General features: G+C 36.7%; 1 protein-coding gene across 4 annotated transcripts in view; it reads right to left on the bottom strand.

The window, feature by feature from the left end:
* The window catches only part of LOC123317996 (glutamate receptor ionotropic, kainate 2), a 227,011-nt gene that overhangs the window by 149,451 nt on the left and 51,678 nt on the right, over positions 1-25,882 (bottom strand). For 3 of the 4 annotated variants that reach the window (XM_044904641.1, XM_044904642.1, XM_044904643.1), the window contains 4 exons: positions 21,628-21,783; positions 17,967-18,151; positions 14,042-14,199; positions 11,675-11,816 (listed from right to left, as the gene is read on the bottom strand). In XM_044904641.1, the coding sequence (XP_044760576.1) occupies positions 11,675-11,816; positions 14,042-14,199; positions 17,967-18,151; positions 21,628-21,783 (641 nt within the window). Of the gene's footprint in view, positions 1-11,674; positions 11,817-14,041; positions 14,200-17,966; positions 18,152-18,210; positions 18,326-21,627; positions 21,784-25,882 lie in introns of those variants that run through there. The other variant, XM_044904644.1, reaches the window with a different exon arrangement.

The raw sequence follows: 25,882 nt of genomic DNA, 5'->3' as shown, positions 1-25,882 counted from the left end.
CAGAACTGCGTAATAACAGATGGCACCAGAGATTAAGGGAACTGAATACAATAGATCACTCGGCTTGGAAAATGCAAAAACGCTTACGACGAGAACAGACAGTTATACCTCCACTGCATGGAGCAAACGGAATGGTATATACGAGACTTGAAAAAGCCGAAGCACTTGCCGACACAATTGAGAGAGAAGCCAGAATAAATTACAGAAATGATGATGACAATGAAGATCTAGAAGAAGAAGTGGAGGCAAACGAAGAACTGATGATGGAACCACCGGAAACCGAAATCATTCCAAAACCGGCTTCACCAACAGAAATCAAAGAGATCATAATGAAACTGAAAAACCGGAAAGCACCGGGAGAAGATAGGATAACGCATTATATGTTGAAGAAATTGCCTAGAAAAGGAATAGCAGCCTTGACGAATATAACAAACGGAGTGATGAGGACCGAATACTACCCAAAGAGATGGAAAACTGCAGAAATGATAGTTTTCAACAAGCCTGGAAAGGAACGGAAATTTCCTCAAAATTATAGACCAATCAGCCTACTATCAGCACTAGGAAAAGTCGTCGAGAGGGTTATCGCCAAAAGGCTGAATGAGGAAACAGAAATGTTGAAGATAATCCCACCCGAACAATTTGGATTTCGACGAGAACATTCGACTGAACTCCAATTGCTGTGGCTAATAGAATACGTCACCGAAGGAATGCAGACCAAACAGGCCACAGAATTAGTTCTGATGGATATCGAGAGAGCTTTTGATAGAGTATGGCACGAAGGCCTAATCTACAAGATGAAAAAAGCAGGATATTCGACCAAGCTATGCAAGATTATAAGGAACTATCTAAGGAATAGAAACTTTTATGTGAAGATAGATGGAGCAACCTCTCAAACCAGACAATTGGAAGCGGGAGTGCCTCAAGGATCGGTACTTGGACCTCGGCTTTACGTAATATACGTTTATGATATCCTGAAGAATGCTAGCAATATGCTCACCTTGTTCGCAGATGACACAGGAATAGCGTTCAGACATCGACGCCCAGAGATCATTCACCAGAGACTGCAGGAAGCCATAGATGAATCACTCAAATGGTGCATCGAATGGAAAATCCAAATCAATGGAACAAATACTCAAGCAATATGACTGCAAAAGAGAAGATTGAGGATGGAAGAAAACCTTGAAGTTGATGGAGAAGAGGTTGAATGGAAAAATGAAGCAGTATACCTAGGAGTGAAGCTTGACAGAGGACTTACATGGAAAAATCACATCAAATGTGCAGTTGATAAAACAAAAGCCGCAATGATTAGACTTTATCCACTCATAGGCAGAAGAAATCATATGAATAAGAACATCAAGTTGACGATGATTAAAACTATCGCGCGACCACAACTCACATATGGATCAGCGGCATGGGGCTTCGCAGCCAAGACCCACATCAAGAGAATACAGGCCACTGAGAATAAACTCCTTAGAATGACGATGGATGTACCCTGGTTTGTTAGGAACAAACAAATCTACAAGGACTTGGAATGGGAACCAGTTACAGAATTTATGAAGAGAAAGGCGGAAAGGATATTCGACAAAGCTGTAATAATGCACCCCGCTTCTTGATCAATGGAAGAGCGGCTTTCCACTGGTCATGGGGTGATTATTTTTAAGATGTTAAATACACAAATTGAAGGCCCTCGATAGGGAAAAAATGTGGATTCGGCCCGTCGCACGAAGGACAGGTCTTGAAGTTGATATTAATTCTGGGGAGAAAGTTTAAATGAAACTCATGAAAAACTTCAACAATAAATCTATTGGAAAAATAAAATTAGAACTTCTCTACAAACACGTACTCGGTCGAAGACGACCAACAAAAAAATCTTCAATTTCTAAAATACCTGCAAAGGAGCACCAAACAATAAACCATAATTTTCATAACAAAATCTTGGATTGAAATTCAACTTCCTAACTCAGCGCGCAATAATAATACTTAATCAATGAATTTAGAGGAGCTTTCAGGACTCTGGACAAATAAAAATTGGAACTTTCTACCTTTTTCTGCGACTGCTATTTGTATGACGCTGCCGATGAAGAACTTTTCGACACCAGACTTTACCCGCACAAATCGGCGAATTTTTTACACTCAACCGAACTTCCCGCACTTTTCTGTCGCAAACGTTTTACGCTTTAAGTTTGCCTATCCAAAATTCCAACACAATTCTATACATGGCCTCACTACAAATCAAAATAAACGACTGACTTTATCTCCAAATTATTTCCGTTCTCTTCAACTACCTATTTCCTGAGATTCCGTTTCTACGTGAACAAAATCAACAAAAACAAAGGACTGGACTTTTTTTATGCTCAACTGTTTCTCTTTCTTTAATGACTGACTCTACAAAAGACTTGTAATTTCTCTAGTATTCCGTACCGATTCGAAGGGGTATATTTTTTCGATATTTTACAGATCACGTCCCCGGACCGACTTAAAGGGGTATTATTTTTGATAACGCTCCCCGGACCGACTGACTAACTTTTTCCGCGGTACCTACTTTTTCCCCGGTCTTTCTCTCCCACACTATGGGTGGTACCAAAACGTCCCAAAATCGAAATCAAGGGACGATCATTTTTGCTGAGTCGCATTCTGCGAACTGATTTCCTCTTAGGGTCTCCAGACTAATAAATTTCCTTAATCAACATGACTGACCGTTTTCACCCGTTCTGAAGTCCCTATCATCGGATATTGGAATCAATTACAGATCTCCTTACTGAGTGTCATGAAAAAAAACACTTTCAACTCTTATGGATCACGTTATTATTTAAACTCCCGCGACTCAATACCGTCTGATTTCTAGCGCCTCTGTTAGCAATGGACTTTATTTATTATCCATTTTCAGGGAGAAGTGGACTGTATAAGTTGTTTATTAGATCGTAGTTTATTGGAAATCAGGAAGAAAGACTTTTTAATTAACAATGATATTCATTCGTTGTCAAAGTCGAATACAATCTGCCTAATTCACATTATCTCAATCTCCGTCAACATATGTCGAGATTCTTTCGCTGCATGCGTGATGAAAATATAAAATAAATGCATTTTTACAGTGACGGATCTGTGGATGCGAATATAATAATTATTGATCCTTAACATTCCACCCACTTCATTTTATATGTGTAAAATGACAAAGCTATACTACACAGCATATCAGACAAATCGAAAATAAATGAGAATAAGGGCATGAGAGGCAAAAAGAAATTGTAGTCAACACAAATATCCAAATGAAAATAGCTGTGAATACAAAGATACATCAAAAAATCAATATACTAATAGGCATCGCCTTCAGGCACTGCTTTTGACAACAAAATCAACTTATGAACAGGACGTTCTAAGACGGTGGTAGCGGTTCGTAATTTTACTACGCGAACCAAGTCATCTTTACCACGAAATACTTCTACAACTCGTGCCAAAGGCCACTTGGCGGGGGGAGTATTTTCAGCTGTAATCAAAACAAGGTCATTCGATTGAAGAGAAGGTTGATTGAACTGCCATTTATTTCTAACTTGAAGTGACTGCAGATATTCTCGCGACCATTGTTTCCACCAATGAGCAAGCATTTGCTGAACAATTTTCCATCTCTCAGAAGGAGAAATTCTGAAATCTGAACAAGAAGGTTCAGGAACGATGAAAGAAGGTGAATTAATCAAAAATGTGCCGGAGTAAGCGGCTGTATGTCACTAATATCATCGTGCAAACTCGTTAAAGGCCTAGAGTTCAAGCAGGCGTCAGCAGTGTGTAAAATTCTTCGAATGTAAGAGTATGCGAGGCTACAACTCGTCGCAGATGGTGTTTGGCAGACTTGACTGCAGCCTCCCATATTCCTCCAAAATGGGGAGCAGCGGGCGGATTGAAATGCCAGTTGGTCCCTTCAGCAACAAGAGTTCTACAAATATTATCTATGAAGGCAGTAGATTTTTCAAATAATTCCCTAAGTTCTTTATCAGCTCCAACAAAGGTTGTCCCACGATCACTATAAATATCGGAGCAAAATCCACGCCTAGAAGTGAACCTTCTGAAGGCAGCAATGAATTCTTTGGATGAGTAACCAGAGACCAACTCTAGATGTACAGAACGTGTGCCTAAGTAAATGAATAAGGCAATATAACCTTTATAGGTTTTTTGGCCTCGACCAGGAGAAGCTCTTATGTTGTAAGGCCCGGCATAATCCACACCAGCCTTAGGAAAAGGACGGCTAGGTCGAGTTCGAAACTCGGGTAAATTGCTCAACATCTGATACATTGCGCTTTTTCTGTATCTCAAGCAAGAATGACATTTATGAATTATGCTTTTCACCAGCTGTCGTCCACGAACTATCCAAAAGTCTCTTCTTAGTGTGGCAAGTGTTAATTTAACACCACCATGCAAAGTTTTAGAATGGTAAAATTTAACAAGAAGTGATGATAATGGCGATTCAAATGGCAAAATCATAGGATGCATTTCTTCAAATTCCAGAAATGAGTTCTGCAGTCGACCACCCACTCTGATCAAACTCTCACTCAGAAAGGGGTCCAACCTCAAAATTTTGCTATTTTTTTGTATTGGGCAACTTTCTCTCAGCAATTTGATCTCTTTCGAATAATAAGATTGTTGCACTAAATAAACCCATGCTAGACGAGACCTGTTCAATTCATGAGTGTTCAATTCTAAGTTATAAGAAGTCTGAACGTTTTTGAACCAACTGAATGAAAACATTGTGCACTTGTGAGACAAGTTGACTTTGTATACCAATTTACTGAGAAATCTTAAATTATGAGCTGTAATTCTCAAGAGTTTCTGTACACTTAAAAATCTCTCAAGTAGATCCCAAACTGGTTTAGGATGATATGATACCAAAGTAGAGGTGAAGCTATGATTATTAATTAGCGATGAGCGGGGACTCTCAACTGAATTTTGAGAGGTGGATGCAAATGGTTCATTATCTCTAGACAGCCATTTAGGACCTTGCCACCATAACTGATAGTTAAGCAAGTCACTTGGCTTCAGACCTCGAGAAATACAATCAGCTGGATTTTCAATTCCTCTGACATGTCTCCAAGAAGCATCAGGAACCAAAGTATGTATTTTGGAGCACCGATTCGCAATAAATAAAGTCCATTGCTAACATTAGTGGTCCAGTCGTGCCGAATTTTGAATATTGCTTTGGATTCACGGAATTTTCAACGACGATTTCAAGACAGTCATATGGTCAATTAGTCTGTCAATTAATCAACCGATCAGCGAATTAATTGGATTGGTGAGATTCATATTTTCATCTGCTTGTTGGTTTCGTCGGAAATATCACACCTAGAAACAAAGAGCCATATTCTTCATGCTGTTTTACTAATTTCCTGAGCATTAATTTACCTGATGCCCTAAGGCGAAAGGAAACATAATTTTGGAGAATTCGTCAAGAAGTTTATCTTATCATCGGCCATAAGGTAACCAACTTTCCATCATCGTTTCAGGAATTCTGTCTTTCACATTCTTGGAAGAAAATAATGCAGTGAATAACTTAATTTAAATCCTTGAATATTCACTTGTTGCAGAACTCTGTATGTTTTTTCTACTCGTTGCTGGACATTAGAAAGATTTGCTTTCACTTGTCAAACCATATATTTCATCATTTTCATTGTTTATCTTGAATATTTACGATTGTAATGCCACATATGATTTGAATTTTCATGATAGATAGTATCTGAATTACGCTCTTATTCATCGAATAATCGAATAAGCTTGAAATTTTCTTTTGCTTGTTTCATATTTGCTTTGAAATTTTCAACTTTCATATAATTGCTGCAAATTGTTTGATTTTATATTGCTTTTGTAAGGCTGAGTTTTCTGGTGCTGCTTTTGCTTTGCTTTATTTGCTATTTCTGCTTTTCATATTCCTATTATCCGTTTATTGAACAAAATGGCTGATTTATTGATCGAGCAACAATCTATATCTGCTAGAATAGCGAGGTCTTACACAAATTTCAAAAAAGATGGTGCCTCAAAAATGACACTGAGTAATTGCAAAACTCGAATGGAAAACTTAGATAAAATTTGGTTAAAGTTCGAAACAAACCATTATCAGATCTTGCGTGAAATCAGTGATGAAATAAAAAAATCCAGTTATTTCAAACAAAATGAATTTGACATTGCTGAACAATCCTACTTAGAAAGACGCTCTGAATTTCAATCCTTTCTAGACTCTCTTCCAAAGTCAACTGCACCAGTAGTGAAATCTGAAAACGTTAAACTCGATGATTCAGAAAAATTGCCACCAATTTCACTACCTAAGTTCAAGGGCAATTTTAATGAATGGGAATCCTTTCGAGATCTTTTCACTACGTTGGTTGTTAAAAAAACCAATATATCTAATGTCACAAAATTGCATCATTTGAAATTAAGCTTAAAGGGAGATGCAGCTCGCCTCGTCAGCAGTTTCGCGATTACTGAAGAGAACTTTGCTATTGCATGGAAAAAGTTGACAGATATGAAAACAAACGTCGCCTTGTTACATCCCATTTATCCTCAATTTTTGCTATGAAAGCGATGAAGAAGGAATCTTCCTTCGAAATTAAGAAAATAATTTCTGGCATCAGCACCCCGTTAGCTCAAGGGTCCTGTCAACACTTGGGATGATATTTTGGTATATCATGTTGTTTCTCTATTAGATTCAGAAACGCGCAAACAATGGGAAAAACATTTAGGTAACGTTTCGAGCTCCTTGGAACCCCCAACTTTTGCTTCATTGATGACCTTTTTGGAAAATCAAGTTACTGTTCTGGAAGCATTAGAGGATAGCAATAAAACTTTCTCCAATTCTAACCATTCTTCGCCACCTAAAAATTCAAAACCAATTTTGTTTTCTAATACCAGAGTACATCAAGTGGTGAGTCAGTCAAATAAGTGTCTCTTGTGTAATGAAAATCACTTCTTCATGTACTGTGATAGTTATAAGAAGAAAAGCCCTAAGCAACGTAAAGAATTTGTTCTCAATCAGAAACGTTGTCTAAACTGCCTTGCTAACCATAATATTAAGAATTGCACTTCTAAGAAACGTTGTCAGATTTGTCAATTTAAACATCATTCTTCTCTTCATACTGAAAACGATTCAAATAACTCAGTTCCTACAAGCTTGCAATTGAATGATAACCACGAACATTCTGGTCCTTCTACTTCGCAATCAATAAATTGCTCCATTGCCAAAAACATAACTATTAATCAATGTAGAGTTCCAAATACCGTCTTACTTTCTACGGCTATGGTGAAAGTCTGTTCTGATGATGATAATGTAATTATTGCTAGGGCTCTGATAGATCAGGGTTCTCAAGCTTCCTTTATTTCTGAAACTTTATATCAAAGACTCAACTTGAAGTGTCAACCAGTTAATTTGCCAATTTCGGGTGTTGGAGGAAGAAAACATTACACTTGTCGCAAATTAGTAACTTTTACTCTGAAACCTCGGTTCAACTCAGACTTTTGTTGCTCAGTTCAAGCTTTTGTTATTCCTAGAATAACTTCTTATGCACCTAATCTCGATAGTAGTGAAATTGCCTTTTCACACATAAATCATCTTGTTCTTGCTGATCCCTTTTTTGCTAACAGGGGACAAATAGAAATACTATTGGGTTCATCTATACATGCGAGAATTATTGAGGGTGAAATTGTACGTGGTGAACCAAGTGAGCCAGTAGCTATGAAGACATTTCTTGGGTGGATAGTATCAGGGAATACGCCAAGTTCATGTTTAGAATGCTCGCCTTCAGTTCTGCAGGTTTCTGATGATCAGATGTAGGTGAGAGATCTTTTATCTCAATTTTTTGCATTGGAGGAATTCACCGAAATTGAAAGACATCTTACTCCTGATGAAACTGCAACCGAAACATTTTTTGCTAATACTTGTTCTCGTACGCCAGATGGTCGCTATATAGTTCAATTGCCATTCAAGATAGATGACAAGTCTATGTTGAGCTTTCCTGGTATATATGATATTGCTAAAAGATCTTTGGAACGAATGGAGCGAAAATTTGAAAAAGATCCTGAATTTGGTCGTCTTTACAGGGAATTTATGCAAAGCTATATAGACTCAAACCATATGAAGAGAGTGAGTGAAGACGATTCTGCTGATGTTCGTTACTTGTTGCCCCATCATGGGATCCTGAAACGAAGTAACTCCATAGCTAAACTGCGAACTGTGTTCAATGGCTCTGCTAAAGCATTGAATGATTGTTCAATAAATGATCATCTTTATTCTGGTCCTAATTTGTTGCCCGATTTAACTTCGTTAATTCTGCGTTGGAGAAAATACGAATTCGTTTTTGTTACAGATATCCAACAAATGTTTCGTCAAATATTGATCCATCCCAGCGATCAAGTCTTTCAGTGTATACTCTGGAGGTTCAATTCGAATGAACCAATAAGAATTTGGCAGCTTCAAACGGTGACATATGGTATGGTCTCTAGCCCTTTCTTAGCTATTAGGGTTACTAGACAGCTTGCCAAGGATGAACAACATCTTTTCCCATTAGGTGCAAGTATTTTACAAGATGAGACTTACATGGATGACACACTTTCAGGAGGTTATACGCTACAGGAAGCCTTACTCAAGCAAAAACAGCTTATTGATATTTGTAGCTCTGGTGGCTTTGCTTTACATAAATGGTTAGCTAATGACAATAATCTCCTATATAACGTTTGTGATTGTGAGGGATCAAACTCTCAGTCCTACAGCTTTACTGATAGTAGTTCATTCAGTATTCTCGGTCTCGGTTGGAATCCAGAAACAGATAGTTTTATATTCAGAGTCGAAAGTACCTCTGACTGCGACGAAATGAATATCACTAAGAGGGTTATTCTTTCTAAAATAGCCAAACTATTTGATCCTCTTGGTTGGCTTTCCCCTGTGATTGTCACAGCAAAGATTTTCATGCAACAGCTTTGGATTAATAAAATCGATTGGGATGACAAGTTGGATACTGACATGACCAGGCAATGGCTGTGTTGGTACCGAGATCTCTGCGTTATAAATGGTCTCAAACTCGATCGCTGGTTGGGTTATAATCCTGATGCTAACCTCTGCGAGATCCACGGTTTTGCTGATTCTTCAAAACTTGCTTATGGAGCTGTGGTGTATCTTCGTATTATCAATGGAAATGAGGTTGTAGTGAATTTACTTCAAGCTAAAACAAAAGTGTCTCCTATAAAACCCTTACTTACTATCCCCAGGTTGGAGTTGTGTGCAGCTACTCTGCTAGCTAAACTTTCTCGAAGAGTTGTTGATGCTTTACACATAAAAAACTGTAACGTACATCTGTGGTCCGATTCCACTGATGTCTTGTTTTGGCTGAATGATCATCCTTCACGTTGGCCTATATTCATTGCGAATCGGTGCTCCAAAATACATACTTTGGTTCCTGATGCTTCTTGGAGACATGTCAGAGGAATTGAAAATCCAGCTGATTGTATTTCTCGAGGTCTGAAGCCAAGTGACTTGCTTAACTATCAGTTATGGTGGCAAGGTCCTAAATGGCTGTCTAGAGATAATGAACCATTTGCATCCACCTCTCAAAATTCAGTTGAGAGTCCCCGCTCATCGCTAATTAATAATCATAGCTTCACCTCTACTTTGGTATCATATCATCCTAAACCAGTTTGGGATCTACTTGAGAGATTTTTAAGTGTATAGAAACTCTTGAGAATTACAGCTCATATTTTACGATTTCTCAGTAAATTGGTGGACAAAATCAACTTATCTCACAAGTGCACAATGTTTTCATTCAGTTGGTTCAAAAACGTTCAGACTTCTTATAACTTAGAATTGAACACTCATGAATTGAACAGGTCTCGTCTAGCATGGGTTTATTTAGTGCAACAATCTTATTATTCGAAAGAGATCAAATTGCTGAGAGAAAGTTGCCCAATACAAAAAAATAGCAAAATTTTGAGGTTGGACCCCTTTCTGAGTGAGAGTTTGATCAGAGTGGGTGGTCGACTGCAGAACTCATTTCTGGAATTTGAAGAAATGCATCCTATGATTTTGCCATTTGAATCGCCATTACCATCACTTCTTGTTAAATTTTACCATTCTAAAACTTTGCATGGTGGTGTTAAATTAACACTTGCCACACTAAGAAGAGACTTTTGGATAGTTCGTGGACGACAGCTGGTGAAAAGCATAATTCATAAATGTCATTCTTGCTTGAGATACAGAAAAAGCGCAATGTATCAGAAGTTTAGCAATTTACCCGAGTTTCGAACTCGACCTAGCCGTCCTTTTCCTAAGGCTGGTGTGGATTATGCCGGGCCTTACAACATAAGAGCTTCTCCTGGTCGAGGCCAAAAAACCTATAAAGGTTATATTGCCTTATTCATTTGCTTAGGCACACGTTCTGTACATCTAGAGTTGGTCTCTGGTTACTCATCCAAAGAATTCATTGCTGCCTTCAGAAGGTTCACTTCTAGGCGTGGATTTTGCTCCGATATTTATAGTGATCGTGGGACAACCTTTGTTGGAGCTGATAAAGAACTTAGGGAATTATTTGAAAAATCTACTGCCTTCATAGATAATATTTGTAGAACTCTTGTTGCTGAAGGGACCAACTGGCATTTCAATCCGCCCGCTGCTCCCCATTTTGGAGGAATATGGGAGGCTGCAGTCAAGTCTGCCAAACACCATCTGCGACGAGTTGTAGCCTCGCATACTCTTACATTCGAAGAATTTTACACACTGCACATTTTTGCTGAGTCGCATTCTGCGAACTGATTTCCTCTCAGGGTCTCCAGACTAATAAATTTCCTTAATCAACATGACTGACCGTTTTCACCCGTTCTGAAGTCCCTATCATCGGATATTGGAATCAATTACAGATCTCCTTACTGAGTGTCATGAAAAAAAACACTTTCAACTCTTATGGATCACGTTATTATTTAAACTCCCGCGACTTAATACCGTCTGATTTCTAGCGCCTCAAAGTATCATATTTCCAACGCCTTCGCAGCTCTGCTGCAACAATGTATGAAGCTACTAGCGATACATCGTTTCAATTATCCCAAATTAATTCGAATTCTCTTATTCCGATTTATTACAAAGCCAAATGAGGAACTACGAAGATAAGTCGACTACGATCCAATAGAAGAAGCTAGAAGGTCAAGAACCTACCACCGAAGACCGAGAGATCATTTAAGGATTTTAAGTAACCAAAGAAGAGCTTAACCTATAAAAGCATAGGCAGCATACAACTATCAACACGACTATGATCGTGTGAGAAACCCAGAGTCAACCGGTTAATAGGCAAAATGGCCGGAACCTATGAAGAAGCAGTTAAGGGTTTTTAGTGGATCTCGAGCTCAAGAGAATACTAGGCATGAACCCATCCTCAAGTAAAACTACAGCGACTTTCAAACTTTTATACATTGGCACAGTTTTTTAATTTTTCCACAATACATCAAGTTGAGCGTAAAATGCAATTTTGTGCTAATCTGCTTTTTATGTCCCATTAGTTTTCGGTCCAGTGTATTCGTTTCAATATTAAGGCTCGTCAAATAATTATTTGGTAATGAGTGTAGAAGAAGCTTACTCAAGATTTTTCACATAAATCTGAGGTTCGAGTTCGCGGAATTTATTCGAATTACAAATTAGACAGATATAAATGGAATAACTCACCAATGATGTGATCAGATAACTATGGTAGTCGCTCATCATGCCGATTTGTTGTGCTTGCTTCAGAACATTATATATCCTTTCTGTCGAGCAATCGAGAACGATATGCGATTCTGCAGAATTCTTGATTTGCTTCAGAAGGGGCCTAAAATATCATATTAATTTCAATCCTCGAATCATCGAGAATATCATGTGAATCCATTTTATTTTAATTTAATCATTACTTCAGAATGTTCATACAGTTAAGTGAAGTCCAAGAAGATTTAGTCATTGCAAATATTGATATTCAGCAATTCAGCTCACTAACTCAACTGTACAAAAACTTCAGAAGTCTTAAAACCCTAATGAACAATTTCTTTTTCCATAAAAAAATATATTATATTTTGCGATCACAAATCTTAATGATTTCCGCCTCACCATCCCTATTTCATATAGTTGTATATCTAGAAGAACGCTTTCCAACAGTTCGATGGCGTTACCCTGCGTCCGGCTTTCGGGTTAGGCGACATTTGGACGATTTCCTGGCGTCGAAAGAATCTTATCAATAGTGTTCAGCCGAATATTTGTCTTCATGCCAATGGATTAGTTCAGAAACGTTTTCCAACCTTGTAAATATTTGACTTAAATTTTACAATGGAAAGGTTTTTTTCTTCATAATATTTGTGCCTTTCGGTTGCTTTGAGCATTTTACAATCCTAAGAAGGTCGTCGGCTCTTAACTCCAAATGATATGGAATACAATTTATTTTGTTATTCCAAGGAAAATCCTGAAATTTTTCGAAAAAACAGCATATCTATTCAAGATGAAGTTATAATCGGAGCTTGAATAGATTTGCTGTTTTTTCTGAAGGTAAGAAGAGAAATATTAGCAGTGAAATTTTTGTTTGATGTTTGGAATATCATAATTGATTACCCTCCAATAATAGAGCTATATGCTCAATTTCACAGTAAGAAGGCAGAATTTAAGATCACAAGAACTTTTTATTTGCTTGTACCTCCGATTGAATTAATGTGCCGAACTTTCAATTTTATATCTAGGATTTGTGACGGCAACTTCGATTCTCTGTTAGGTATTGTTGAACTATTCTGCAATATATTGTGTGAAGTGTCTATTGAGTTGTTCTTTTCTCTCATTTGATGGTGTAATGCTCAAATGTACATTTAGTTTTTCTAGGTGTAGTTGATATAATGTTTTATTTCATCTAATTTCTTATAATTGGGTTTTTTCCTGTATAGGAAATAAATGGATTATTATGACTTTAGCCTTGCAGCTTTCACACTTCTTCCTTCGAAATGGAAAATATAAAAATTATGTGAGTTTCATTCAAGAATAAATATAATGTGAATAATACTCAATGTATGAACACCTTGTGGGCAACGTCTTCGTCAAATATGATTTTGACATTGCCCACACGGAATCAGTTCATCTCTTTCTTATTCGATTAGAACGCATAAGCCCTTCTCTCTCTAATGCACCCAACCTCTCGATCTACTGAAAAGTCACGTGACAGTGCGTCCATGTATTATAGGTCTATGGGAGTTCTGTGATGAAACCATAGTCTGATAATAAATAAATTATTAGTCTGTTGATGAAATCATAAATATAATTCACGAAAAGAACACCTGAATAATGTCAAAACTTGAAAATCCAATATAAATTTTATTTTATATCACATAGATTTGAGAGCCGGTGACATTCCAAGGATTGTAAAATCATGAAAGCAATCCAAATGCACAAATATAATTTAAAAAAAATACGTTTCCTTTGAAAGAGTTTTTTCTATTATTTACAAGGTTGGCAAACGTTCCTGAACTCGTCCGTTGCTTCAATTTGAGTCGAATGTTTGTGACTAATTCATAAGTAAGGTGAAAACAAAAAAACACCGATGAAAAAACCTTAATTATATCCCTAGTATCCTCAGCAACAAAATTTCTATCCATTACTGGCATAAAATAGGAGGATGCATGACAATTTACTCAAATATACATAAAAAGTTTCTGAAATCAAATTGAACAGTTGGAGCATGTGCTTTACTCTTTTCTCAATATGTATATCCGTCACAGCCAAAGTAATCAATCAGTTGATTTGTCTGACATCCAAAAATTTTGTGTAATAACTGAATTCGATAGACAAAAAAATCAATTTATAACCTTAACTTTCTGTTGGGATTTAATTTGAACGTATTATTGTATCCTGTGAGATTTGATGATTGTAATTGTATCATACATTGAAAGTTTCAACTTCCGAAAAACCCAGTAATTCTTTTATTTACCTCATACACAATGTATAATTTTCTATAGGGGGTTCATGATTTCAATGACCTATCCAAATTGCCTTGAATTATGATATGAAAACTAATCGAAAAAATACCTGTAATCTGTTCCACCGTTAAGTTGTCGCACTGTTATTGGAAATTCATATGGACCATGGGCTTTGAGTAACTCTTGAAGTCTTACTAAACCTTCGTTATTCTCGTATATTATTGTAAACGATTTCCATCCCCAGGCTTTCACTAGATCCACATAGGCCTACAAAGGTTCAAGTTGATATTATTCAGTCGAAAACAAAATTCATAAGGAGACGTATTTTTTCGTGCCATTTCAATGTTGAATAATTTCTGTGATAGTATCAACACAGACATGATAATTTTTCTGAATGATATATATATATATATATATTCTTTTGATATAGAGCATTACAATCTTGAACAGCAAACAATAATTATAGCATGTGTATGAGATACAGTTTTAGCGGAGGTTAGTGTAACGGGGTACCATACAAATTGGTGTATGATACAAGAGCTTAGGGAAAAACCTCAGTAAAAAAACCCTTTCTCCCCGTGAGTGTAGTGGATTGTAATTGTTCACGAAATAAGCTGAAATATTCCATATTGAAGGGCATCTCGCACTGCAAAAATTGATTCTTTCTCCAACAAAAAGGAAAATCCAGAAAGTCTTCTCCAAGATAACAGGAACATTTATCTGAAATAAAGAGAAAACAAAAGCAGAAAAACGTAAAATAATAAAATTAGATTCCATATGTCAGATTGACCTAAAATTGACAACCCAATTCAAAAAAAAATTCGGAAACTGCTTGTATAGCTCTAAAACCATCCTGAAATTTATAAATTGGGCAATGCTTAACTAGATGATTTATGATTTCTTCTGGTTCCCCGCATTCACAACTAGGGCTTTCAACTGAATTCCACCTGAAAAGCATGCTATTGCAACGTCCGTGACCTGTTCTTATACGATTCAGAATACACCATATTTTCCTGGGAAGATCAAAACCAGGAAATCTATTCGAAGGATCAGTTACTAATTCTTTGTTGAAAATAGTGCACCTATTCCATTCTGAATGATAATACTATGATTTTGTAGAGGGATATCAAACAAATTTTCCGTTTCTGTCGAATGTTTACCCAGAAGTGAAGAGTTGAATAATCACACAAGCCAGAAATGTTTTTCTTTGAACACTTTTGTTTAGTCGGTGTACCAATCTTTCGTATGTAACTCGAAATGTTCTCTTCGACCCTTCAATCCGGAGTCATTAAAGTTAGGTGAAATGTTACACTTTGAAGAAGCTCGTCAGTTTTCCACCAAAGAAAATTACGTTGAACTAAATGAGTGAGTACCTAGTTTAGACCAGGCTAGTAGTTTGGTAGCATAGTATCGAGTAATTTAGTAGCTTATATGACCGCTACTATCCAAAAATCGTTCGCATTCGCACTGTTCGAGTTGGGGGTCGAATTAAGCTCATTCTGACGGCTTTTTCAGAAGAAGTTGAGGAGGAATATATCTTGATGAATGATAAGAGGCTATGGGTACGGAAATGGATAATAGAAGGGATCAACTAGGAGCTACTGATTGTCTACTGAAATAATTAGCAATGGAGGATTCCAAAGAATACTTCGAAAGTTGGAGAAAAAAAGGTTTTTGTTTTTGTTTAATATTTTGCAGGCACTAATGAACTTTTGCCTCATATGAATTGCTTTTCAAGATTTGTACCCAGGTTTTTTTACTATAAATTGACCCTCTTTTGAATCTTTTACGAAACAAATATATACAAAAATTTCAAACAGAAACTGTACGAAATCGAATGAATTTCTTCGAAATACATCAAAATTTATATACATCTCAGGTTTCGAAGCGAAAATAACGTGGATTTCTCGGGCAAAAATAACTATATAGTTGATACCATATAGTTGAACATACTAGAGTTGACGCGACGCGACGAGAAGGGAACGTTGCAAACTGAAGAATTACAACGTACGCTGCTCAACAAACTGATATGGATCGCGTATGGAATTCTCCCATAAATAAACCACTCGTATATCCGTTAGGATAATACAAGTGGACTAGTAGGAAATCTAAATTGAGAAGTGAACTGCATGGAACGTGTCGTCATCAATCGAAAGAGTAGTAGGTAGACCGGTTTCTGGCTTATTTGCCGTCATCAGTACCCCATAACTCAGATCGATGATGACAACCAAAATGAAATGCAGAACTTATATTCCATGCCAGAAACAACATCTGAGATATAACAAACAGATGTGACATCTGGCGGAGAAATGACTACCTTTCATACAGGTCATACAGTTCTTTCAAAAAATAGATCTCTACGTATATTCCTTTTTCCCTCGATGTTTCGCAACGACTCGGTTTTGAGTCTTATGCAATATCTCGGGAAGTGAAAAACGCCCGATATTGCGTTCGTCGCTAAGGAAATAATATTTGGAAATTTAGTGTCCTGAAAGAAGGACGGGTACTATTAATAATACCCGTCCTCCTTTCAGGACACTAAATTTCCAATTATTATATCCGTTAGGATGTTACACTATACACGAAAAATTATTCTAAAATTGGTGGTTAGCTGTCTCTGCATTTCGTACAACTGATCGTTATCGCTCGCGAATGGTCATAATTTACCGAGTCTCAATGGTGGACATGATTAATGCCCGTTTGCCCTAACTTTCCGTCTAGTTGAGCGACCTGTAATATTTTAGATATCGCCTAATTCTGAAAGTGGACCTTTGAAGCTAGGATCAGAACGTCAGCCAAGAAACTACAGCTAAGGAGGAGCAATAGGAGATCAGAAATAATCTGGAATTCGGGTTTTGCCGCCATATACGTCACCTCGTACGTCACACAAGCGCTCACAATGACATTGACCTCGCATAGACGTATCTCACATAAAACTAGGTGGTGCCGTGCAATGAATTGAACTTTTGAAAATACCATATTACTGTCAATATAGCTTAACATTAGCCTTTATCTACGTCATCACTTGTCGGACGACTTGCTGTATTTCACCAATTTTTCACATCCTCTTGGCATGTAGCTTCGCCACGTAAGTGAACTAATAACAGAGATTAATGTGCCACGCAAATATATGGACCGCCATTGGAATTGAGCTCCACTAACGGCCTCGTCTCTGTTTCAAAGTCTATGACGTCGAATGCCAGCTTCACTGCGCGCTCATGATCTTAGTTTCGCTGACGTCTGTGTATTTCGAGTGATCATAAGGTTTAAGTGTCTCTTATTAAACCGTCAAAAACTTCTGGACTGGTCATTCTCGAAATGTGAATGTTCTTCTTCTGTAGTAGCCTTACTCATTTCGACTTCCAAAAATCGGATGGGTTGAACTTCTTTCGATACTGAGATAGTATCGAAGTAAGAGATCATCATCCTCTTCTTGTTCTATAATGGAAAGTAGATGCGTAATGAAACAGTGAAAATGCTTTATGGTAATGCTGCCATATGGCCTATGTGGTATTTTGATCGACGAAAAGGGCTGTCCTCACCGAAGTCGCCTGGTCTATGAAGCGCTGGAAGCTCATTGATCTGGACAGCTCGTAGACATGAATAGCATCGAGCATGCCTAAGCAAAGGTGTCTAGACAACTATCCTCCTAAAAACAACCCACTAACAAACTGAAGCAGCTTCAGAACGTTTTTGTGAATATTCGTACCAATTCGTACTTAAATTTCCTGAATTGTCCCATCGAAAGTATGCTTCGAAGAGTAGAATGCATGAGACAAGCTCGTGGGTCACTAACCGAATACTAGCCTCACCGAGACCTTGAATTGTATCTTCATTCAATTTTGGTTCTTTGTTATTCAAACCTAGAATTAATCAAATTTTCAATTGAAAATCGTTTTTTCATCATTTTCTTGAAAAAACTTGTATATCAACTGAACATAATCAAGTATCTTATCAAAAAAAATTAATGGAAGGAGAGTGATCCCTATCAATTGTTGAGAGGTGTATTTTAAAACATATTTTGTATACTCTACCTTTGAAAGTGTCGTAGGATGAGGATAAAGATTAACTAAACAACTCTCTCTACGGAGTCTATAGTCCCATCTCGTTTCCAAATGTGGTATTTCCATAGTATCACATATTGACTGCACGTGGCTTGCGGTGTGTGCAGACTGTGGTCCGAATATAGCTGCTACACCATTTCTCAAAAGATGACACACTGAAAACATTCAACTCAATGAAAAATCATAGACAAGACAAGATAGTCAACAAATTTACATGTTTTGATGGAAATGTTTATATGAATATAGTTCATTCAAGAATTATTAACATCTCTGTTGGCTATGGAGAATCGAATTTAACTTGGTAATAGCCGATAATTTAAGATTTTATGTTGTGGAATTCGGGTTTGTATGGCCAATGAATATTGAAATGACCGAATATAATTTGAATTTTTTACTGTCGTTTATGAGCTTAGGTCGATCGAAAAAATAGGGAACAAAATTGTAACAATATTGAATGCTGCTAAATTTTCTCTGAATTGGTATACTTTTTCCTTTGAATACTTTCCTATACTATAATGGGTTTTTCAACAAGAACTTTGTTTTTCACTATGGACCAACGGAACTACATGAGAGTTTTGACATTTGGTTTTTGACAAAACTATAATAATATAATAGATGCTTAGGCAATTGTTTTAATTAATTCAATTCCACTCGAAAATTCACTATGAAATGTGTAGATTTGTAAAAGTTTGTGACGGTCTCTTGGTAGATACCGTTGTCTTTAGTTTATTTGCCCAGTGAGTATTTCGAAACGATGATTTCAGCGCTACCGATAATGACAAGTGGGTACGACTCTCTGCTTCCGCTTCCGTTACCTTGGATTGACCCACAGAAAATACCTGTACTCATTGATTTACTTTATGGATTGACCAATCGGAACGAACAACGTTTATTGCGCGTAACCTCGGTCTCTATGTCTCCCAGTCCTGCATGATCTCCTTCGTTAAATTTTGTGGTGATAAGATTTGTTGCTCGGAGTTGGGAGTCTGATAAATTATCACAAATTATATTATGAAACTGCTCACTGGTGTTCTCTTAACTGCTTTAAGTAATGCTCTATTTTTTTCAGCCAAAATTTGTTCCCTGATTCAACTAATCAACTTCCCCAGCATGTCCGTTCCTCAAATTCATAACTGGGAACAACTAGAGTTAGACAGGTCACAGTGGAGGTCTTTGGTACACAGTTATAATGGAGATTCGAGAAGAATACAGCGGCGGCCAGATCTGGTTGCTGACTATCCATGCCCGGAGTGTGGTAGGATCTGTAGGTCACGGCTGGGTCCCTACAGTCACAGAAGAGCACACAGACCAATTATCCCTGTAAAATTATAAGTCTGTTCGCACTTTTTTTTTCTTTTAATTATTTTTCTATTCTTCTTCTTTTTTTTTTCCTTTTTTTGGTCTTTTTGTAGATTAATTCTCGGCAACGCGATGCAGCAATGAATGAATGAATGACCGTAAGATACAGAATAACCCAAATCTATCTGTACAGGAAGATATAACTACCATGGCCATGGCCATGGCCGATGAGCAGACTCACTCTACGGATGGGGTGCTGTGGAGTCTCCGGGGTGTGACTGCGGAGCCCCAAACCATACAATCACACACATTAGAGAGGACTGCCCATTACGGTCTTTCCAAGGGAACTGGAGCGATCTTATTAAGGCTGATGTTACAGCACTAACATGGAAACTTAGATATCAATATTTAGTTAGTCTTTAGCTTGTCTTGGTATACTTATGATCTATATTTATATGTGTACTGTTTTTTATATACTTCTATTTTTGTGTTTACACAGCCTGTATGCCATACGAATAAATAAAACCCCGTCATTATTTTTATCGAAGTATGTCGAAAAACCGTCGAAAAATGATGGTGAAAACAAGTTTTATTGACACTAAAGTTAAAGTGTTTTTTTCTCATAAAAAACAAATAAATTGGGAAAAAAGAGACGGGGTGCATCAAGACGTCCTTTAACTTCAATTTAAAAAAAATCAAAATTAAATTAGGAACTAGTGAATGCCGTTTTTGAATGGAGATTCTTGAGGTATTACTTCCCCTTAACGAATCATCTCGTTCATGAGGTTTTGCGAATAATTTATTTTTCTAAATACATTTCTTCATCTTTTATGGGATTATTTTTTGATGAAATGGTTCGGATGTGAATCATATTTTCATCACTCAGGAGCTGGCTCGGAGAGATGATGAGATGATGAAATTTGGAGAATCATGTAAAAGAGCGTTTAGACAAATGAAATCCTAACTAACTTGCGTTCAAAAAAATTAATCGTCGAGTAGGCTATGGAATTTCAAACATCGATATTCGTTGTCTGAACGTAGGTTTTATCTTGAATTACTTCATCTTCCCAAAATATAAACAATGATGACATCAACCCAAACATCGTAATTTTGTATGGAATGTGGAAGGCACTTTTAACGAAAAGTTAATTTCGCCCAAAGTGCGAAAAGTATTATATCCGTTGCGTCAGATCACAAGAATCCAAAAAATCTTAGGCGGTTAGGAAAATTCTTGGTTAAAATTTTAACCGATGTCAACTATTTTCATACGTAAGAGACATGAATCTGGAACGGATCGTGCTCTTTTTGTGAATAATATTTCAGTAATATGAATATAGCACAGCAAGAATATTTATGTTTATTAATTCTCTGTAAATATTGAATTGATTTGGTCATTACTGAAAATTCATGACTAAACTGAAGAACTGAATTACATGAAAATAAATATTGGATAATTTATCAAAATTCAATTTAGCTATGAGAAGGAATGATGCTTTCTCCTCATTCATAACGTTCTACTGTTAAGGTTCCACAAAAGAAAATAGGTTCCACATTTTGCCATTGACTGAGTCATACCGAAATCCAATTTTTTTTTGGATGTCAATCTTTATGAAAAAAAGTGATGTCTTTCATTCAAAATCTTGTTGACCAAGCTACTGGATTCGAGTGCAGACTCGCACCAGTGTTTATACGACGCAAGTGAGCGCCCTTCGTCCTAACCTGACTTTTTATTAAGTAAATAGAGTGTTTATTTTATTCAACTTGTTATTTCTTCAATTCTGTAAGATATTTATTTACCTTGTTCCTAGCTTATTGTTGTATACAGTAAACTTGGAAATAAAGCGTATATAATGTTATGGTAATAAAGAGGATTAAAACACACGAACAACGACATAGGTATATCATGAATGGGTCTCGCCTTCTGGTAGGGGAATAATAAACGTGATGAATTCAGATACATATCACCAGCTGATTCACAGTCAAGAAATGTTACGGTCTCAATCGTTCTAGCAAGCCACCATCGCTCAAAGTATTAACACAAATACCATCTTGTCGAGAAAGTGTAGATGCTGACATGGTTTCGGTCCCATACTTATCATAAAATTGTATTCTTGATAATATGAGGAATGAAGCATTATTATTATTATATGACCTCTTTCGATCAACACAATACATACCCCGACGAAAATGGAATGAACTGGCCCCCTAGGACAGCGCTAGGTCATTCGAAGCAAGTTTTTAGAAAATAGTAAATAAAACTCCTCTTGTGCATTCAACTAGTCATACGACGGTGTGTATCTTGTAGGAAGTTAGTTGTAATAAGTTGCATTACCTTTTTTTGATGCATGAAAACTATCCTGAGGTGGCATGTGCTCAATCTGGGCACTCAATTTGGATCTGGGTAATATGGATCGGTTACTGTTAATTTTTTCAACAGCATATTTGAAGGCTAGTTCTTGCTTGTCATCCGCAGGATGGAATAAGCCTCCTGGAAGAAAATTTTTATAACTAAATTGATGCTTGTTATTTTTTTTTTTTTGAATAGTTTGAGCGCTTCCAGTTCAATCATCGACTAACCATCGATTTATTTTACAGTTAGATATTTGCATTTTGTAGAGGGTAATTTTTCGACCCGAAATTATACAGAGGACTACACGAATCTTTTCATGCAGTTCATTCCGAGTGTGTAATCAGTGATGACTAGAAAATTTTGAATAAAACCAATCGGAATGGCATAAAAATCTACATTTCGAAGTAGTCATGGACAGGTTTCGCTCATTTTTGAGCTTATCAATATCGAACTCAAGAACTCACCAAACGATGCAGTCCAAATGAAGCAGAATAGTTTCAAATTCCTGTCACTTCCGTTGGTGAAAGAATAAGCTACTATCCTCGTTTGTTGAAATAACATACCCAATGTTTTATGACATTTTTGGATTTCTATCTAATTCTGATGTGATTTAGATATAACATCACGTACTGATATTCTGAAGCTTCCCAGAGATATTGTAATTGATTTTTACAGAAAAATAGGAAAGTGGGTTGTACAAAAACTACATCCAACTAACGCTAATGTATTCGAAGTTTGTTTTTGAAACCGATTGAAATCGATTTTTCAATTTTCACATTTGAAATAATATTTGATGTCGTTACAATTTTATAAACTACGAAGAAGAATAGGTTTTTATATTTAACACCTCATGAGCCATATCTCAGAAGCGGTGCATATATAATAATAATACATTTATTGTCATTTTCCCAAATATACAACTCTTACAGTTTTTTCTTACAAGCATTAATAAAACACCGAGAAAATACAATAGGCCTTAATAATTGCAGTTATCTGATCCCAGAAACTGTTCAAGCCTCAAACTAGAAGAAAACTTGGCATAATTTAACCTTAATGAAATTTGAATCATATGGAGGAAGGAAAGGGATGTGGAAACAGAAGGAAGGGAGGTTAAATATATTTGAGAGTCCGCTGTTACATTCTGACCTATTAATTGATTTATTTTTTTATTTTAATCTTAGTTAGTTCTACGATTGTAGAACAAGTCTTTTCAGATGTTTTTTAAATATAGTTGGAGACTGTTCAAGATCCAGAGAAGAGATTGAGTTCATAACATTAGCAATATTGTAAGAAAATGATCTCTTGAAAATCTGTTTTTTATGTTGAGGAACTGTCCATAAAGCTCTTCCTCTAAAATTTAAATTATGAACATCAGTTCGATACGTCAGCCTCCGATGGAGGTACGCAGGAGTTGCATACTTCATTATCTTGAAAAAGAAAGGGCCATGTGTACCTGAGCCCTATTGCCCATATTCAGCCAGCCAGATTGTTTTAGAGCCGGAGATATGTGTTCCCTACGTCGCACACCATATATTAGCCTTAAGCATGAGTTCTGAACTTTCTGAATTCGGTATCGATGGAGGCTATCCAAACAAGGCACAAAAACACTACTACAGAAATTGTGTGAGAGGACGAGTGTATCGCAGAGCATCTTTTTTATCTCTTGTGACAGGTAGCTTTTGTGACTATATATCATCTTTAAATATAGTATGCCACTCTTAATTTATTGGTGACATATGATCTCATACTTCTACAAGAAATTGTTACAAGTAAAAGATGTAGTCAAATAAATGTTCCATTCATTCTGTGTCCGTGCATTGTCCAATTCAAACATGGACATAATCATAAACTCAATTATATAGAAGCAGTACGTGAGAGACCCCTAGGAGAAGAAGCTGAATCAAAAATCCTCGAATTGTTTGAACGAGGACATTCTGTTACCTCAGCTTATCATACGTATTGTGCATTGATGTGCAATGATTATTTGATGAAGATTATAGTATCAAGGTATCCGACAGAAGCATATTTCCGACAAAGACTGACGCACAAACATGGTGGAGAAAAAACTTGGAAAAAACTTTGGTGAAAAGTGAGGAGAAGGAATGATGAAACAGCTAAGGGCCAATTTAGAGGTAGCCAAAAAAATGACGGATTATATGGTATAACGAGGAATGCAGTTGCATTTTGCACTCCAATAATGCAGAGATCATTGAATCAGTGAATTAGTAATTATTATTCTTCTGGTAACTGTGACAGTCAAAACCATAAAATTTACTTTTTATAATCCATAGGTCTGAAAATGAATATCTCACAAACAAAATATAATATGACAAATTTAGTTCCCAGTGAGCAAACTATCATTGGTGATGACGAAGTAGATATGGTGAACAAGTATAATTATTTTGGTCACGAGGTACAAATCTCAAGGGACAAACATCGTGCGAAATTAGAGAGGAAGACACTATCCTGGGCAGCCTATAGAAAACTTGAGAACGTCTTTAGAGGCAACATACCACAATGTTTGAAGATGAAGGTGTTTGATCAATGTGTGTTGCCGGTCATGACCTATGGAGCTGAAACCTTAACCGAGCAATGTTTCGTCTATATATTTAGACTTCTTCACAGCCTTAGTTAATTTTTGTAGGCTAAAGGTGTAAAACATAAACCATTGAACACATAGGGTATAGATAATATCGTCGTCAAATATGCACAATAAAAATAATAAATAAGAACGGACATTAAACTTAAAAATATATGAGACAGAAACATACAATAAATGATTAGGGTCAATTGGGTCATTTATTGTGTGTTTCTATCTCGTATATTTTAAGTTTGATGTATATTCTAATTTATTATTTTTATTGTAAATATTTGACCATGATTTTATCCACACCTATGTGTTCAATGGTTTATGTTTTACACCTTAAGCACACAACAATTAACTAAGGCTGTGAAGAAGTCTATATATATAGACGAAACGCCGCTCGGTTAAGAAGTTGTGTTTCATGGCCGTCCTATTCCCCATTATCCTTGTTGACGTATACATATTGAAGGACGTGAAATTATTGTTACAGAGGCGGCTGCATTGCACCAATACAACAACTTCTGCTAACGCTTCGATTTTATGCTACTGGTAATATGTTAATCACCATAGCAGACTTTATGGGTGTTTCAGAAGCATCTCGCAGTTGAATTGTTAAAAGGGTATCTAGAGCAATAGCCTCCTGGAGCCAAAAATATATAAAAATGCCTGAAACAGAAGCTGAAATGGAAGAAATAACCGAAAACTTTTATAAGATTGCTTCTTTCCCTCGAGTGATTGGAGCTATCGACTGCAAACTCATCAGAATAGATTCACCAGGTGGTAATGATGCAGAAATTTTTCGATGCAGAAAATCGTTTTTTGCATTGAATGTGCAAACCGTAAGTGATGCCAAATTAAAAATTAGAAATATTGTGTGTAGGTGGCCTGGATCAGTACACGATCAAACTATTTTCAACAATTCATTGCTGAAATATAATTTTGAAAACAATGCATTTGGTTCCTACATTCTTAGAAAATACCTCATGACAAAACTGCAGCAACTGAGAACACCTGCTGAAAATTTATACAATGAATCGATCATTAGAACCAGGAATATTGTGGAAAGACAGTATAGAGTATGGAAACGTAGGGTTCCATTTCTGAAATTTGGAATGAGGCTGCAATTAGACACAATACGACTGATTATAGTTGCAACTGCAGTGCTGCACAACATAGCCATCGACATGAATGACATACTTACTATTGAAAATTTTGAAGAAGAGGAGTTGGAAGAGGATCCACAGCTTTTTGCAAATGCAGTTAATGGAGAATATGTGAGAAATTCACTCAGTCCACAGTATTTTGCTAGATTATAATAATAAAATAAATAATAGTATTAATAATAATAAATTTCAAAATACAGAGATCTCGAGGAACAAACCAGAAGACAGTGGAAGCTGAAAGATATCAAGACCATCCCTATTATAATTTCATCTACAGGCCTGATATCGAAAAAACTACTGGAGAACTTGAGGAAACTTCAGTTGGACGAAAATATCTATAGAGTCATGCAGAAGGCGGTACTGCTCGGAACGGCGAGAACTGTACGCAAGTACATGGGGAATGCAGAGGAACATCGTCTGCGCCGACAGGAAGTACGGGTGGAGCAGGAATCCAACCTACAGCAGGGAGCCGAGGAGCGACCCGGACCCG

This window comes from Coccinella septempunctata, chromosome 7 (genome assembly GCF_907165205.1).
Source record: "Coccinella septempunctata chromosome 7, icCocSept1.1, whole genome shotgun sequence".
NCBI classification, from domain to species: Eukaryota; Metazoa; Arthropoda; class Insecta; order Coleoptera; family Coccinellidae; genus Coccinella; species Coccinella septempunctata.
The sequence above is the reverse complement of the archived record's forward strand: the minus strand, read 5'-3'. Positions and strand labels throughout refer to the sequence as shown.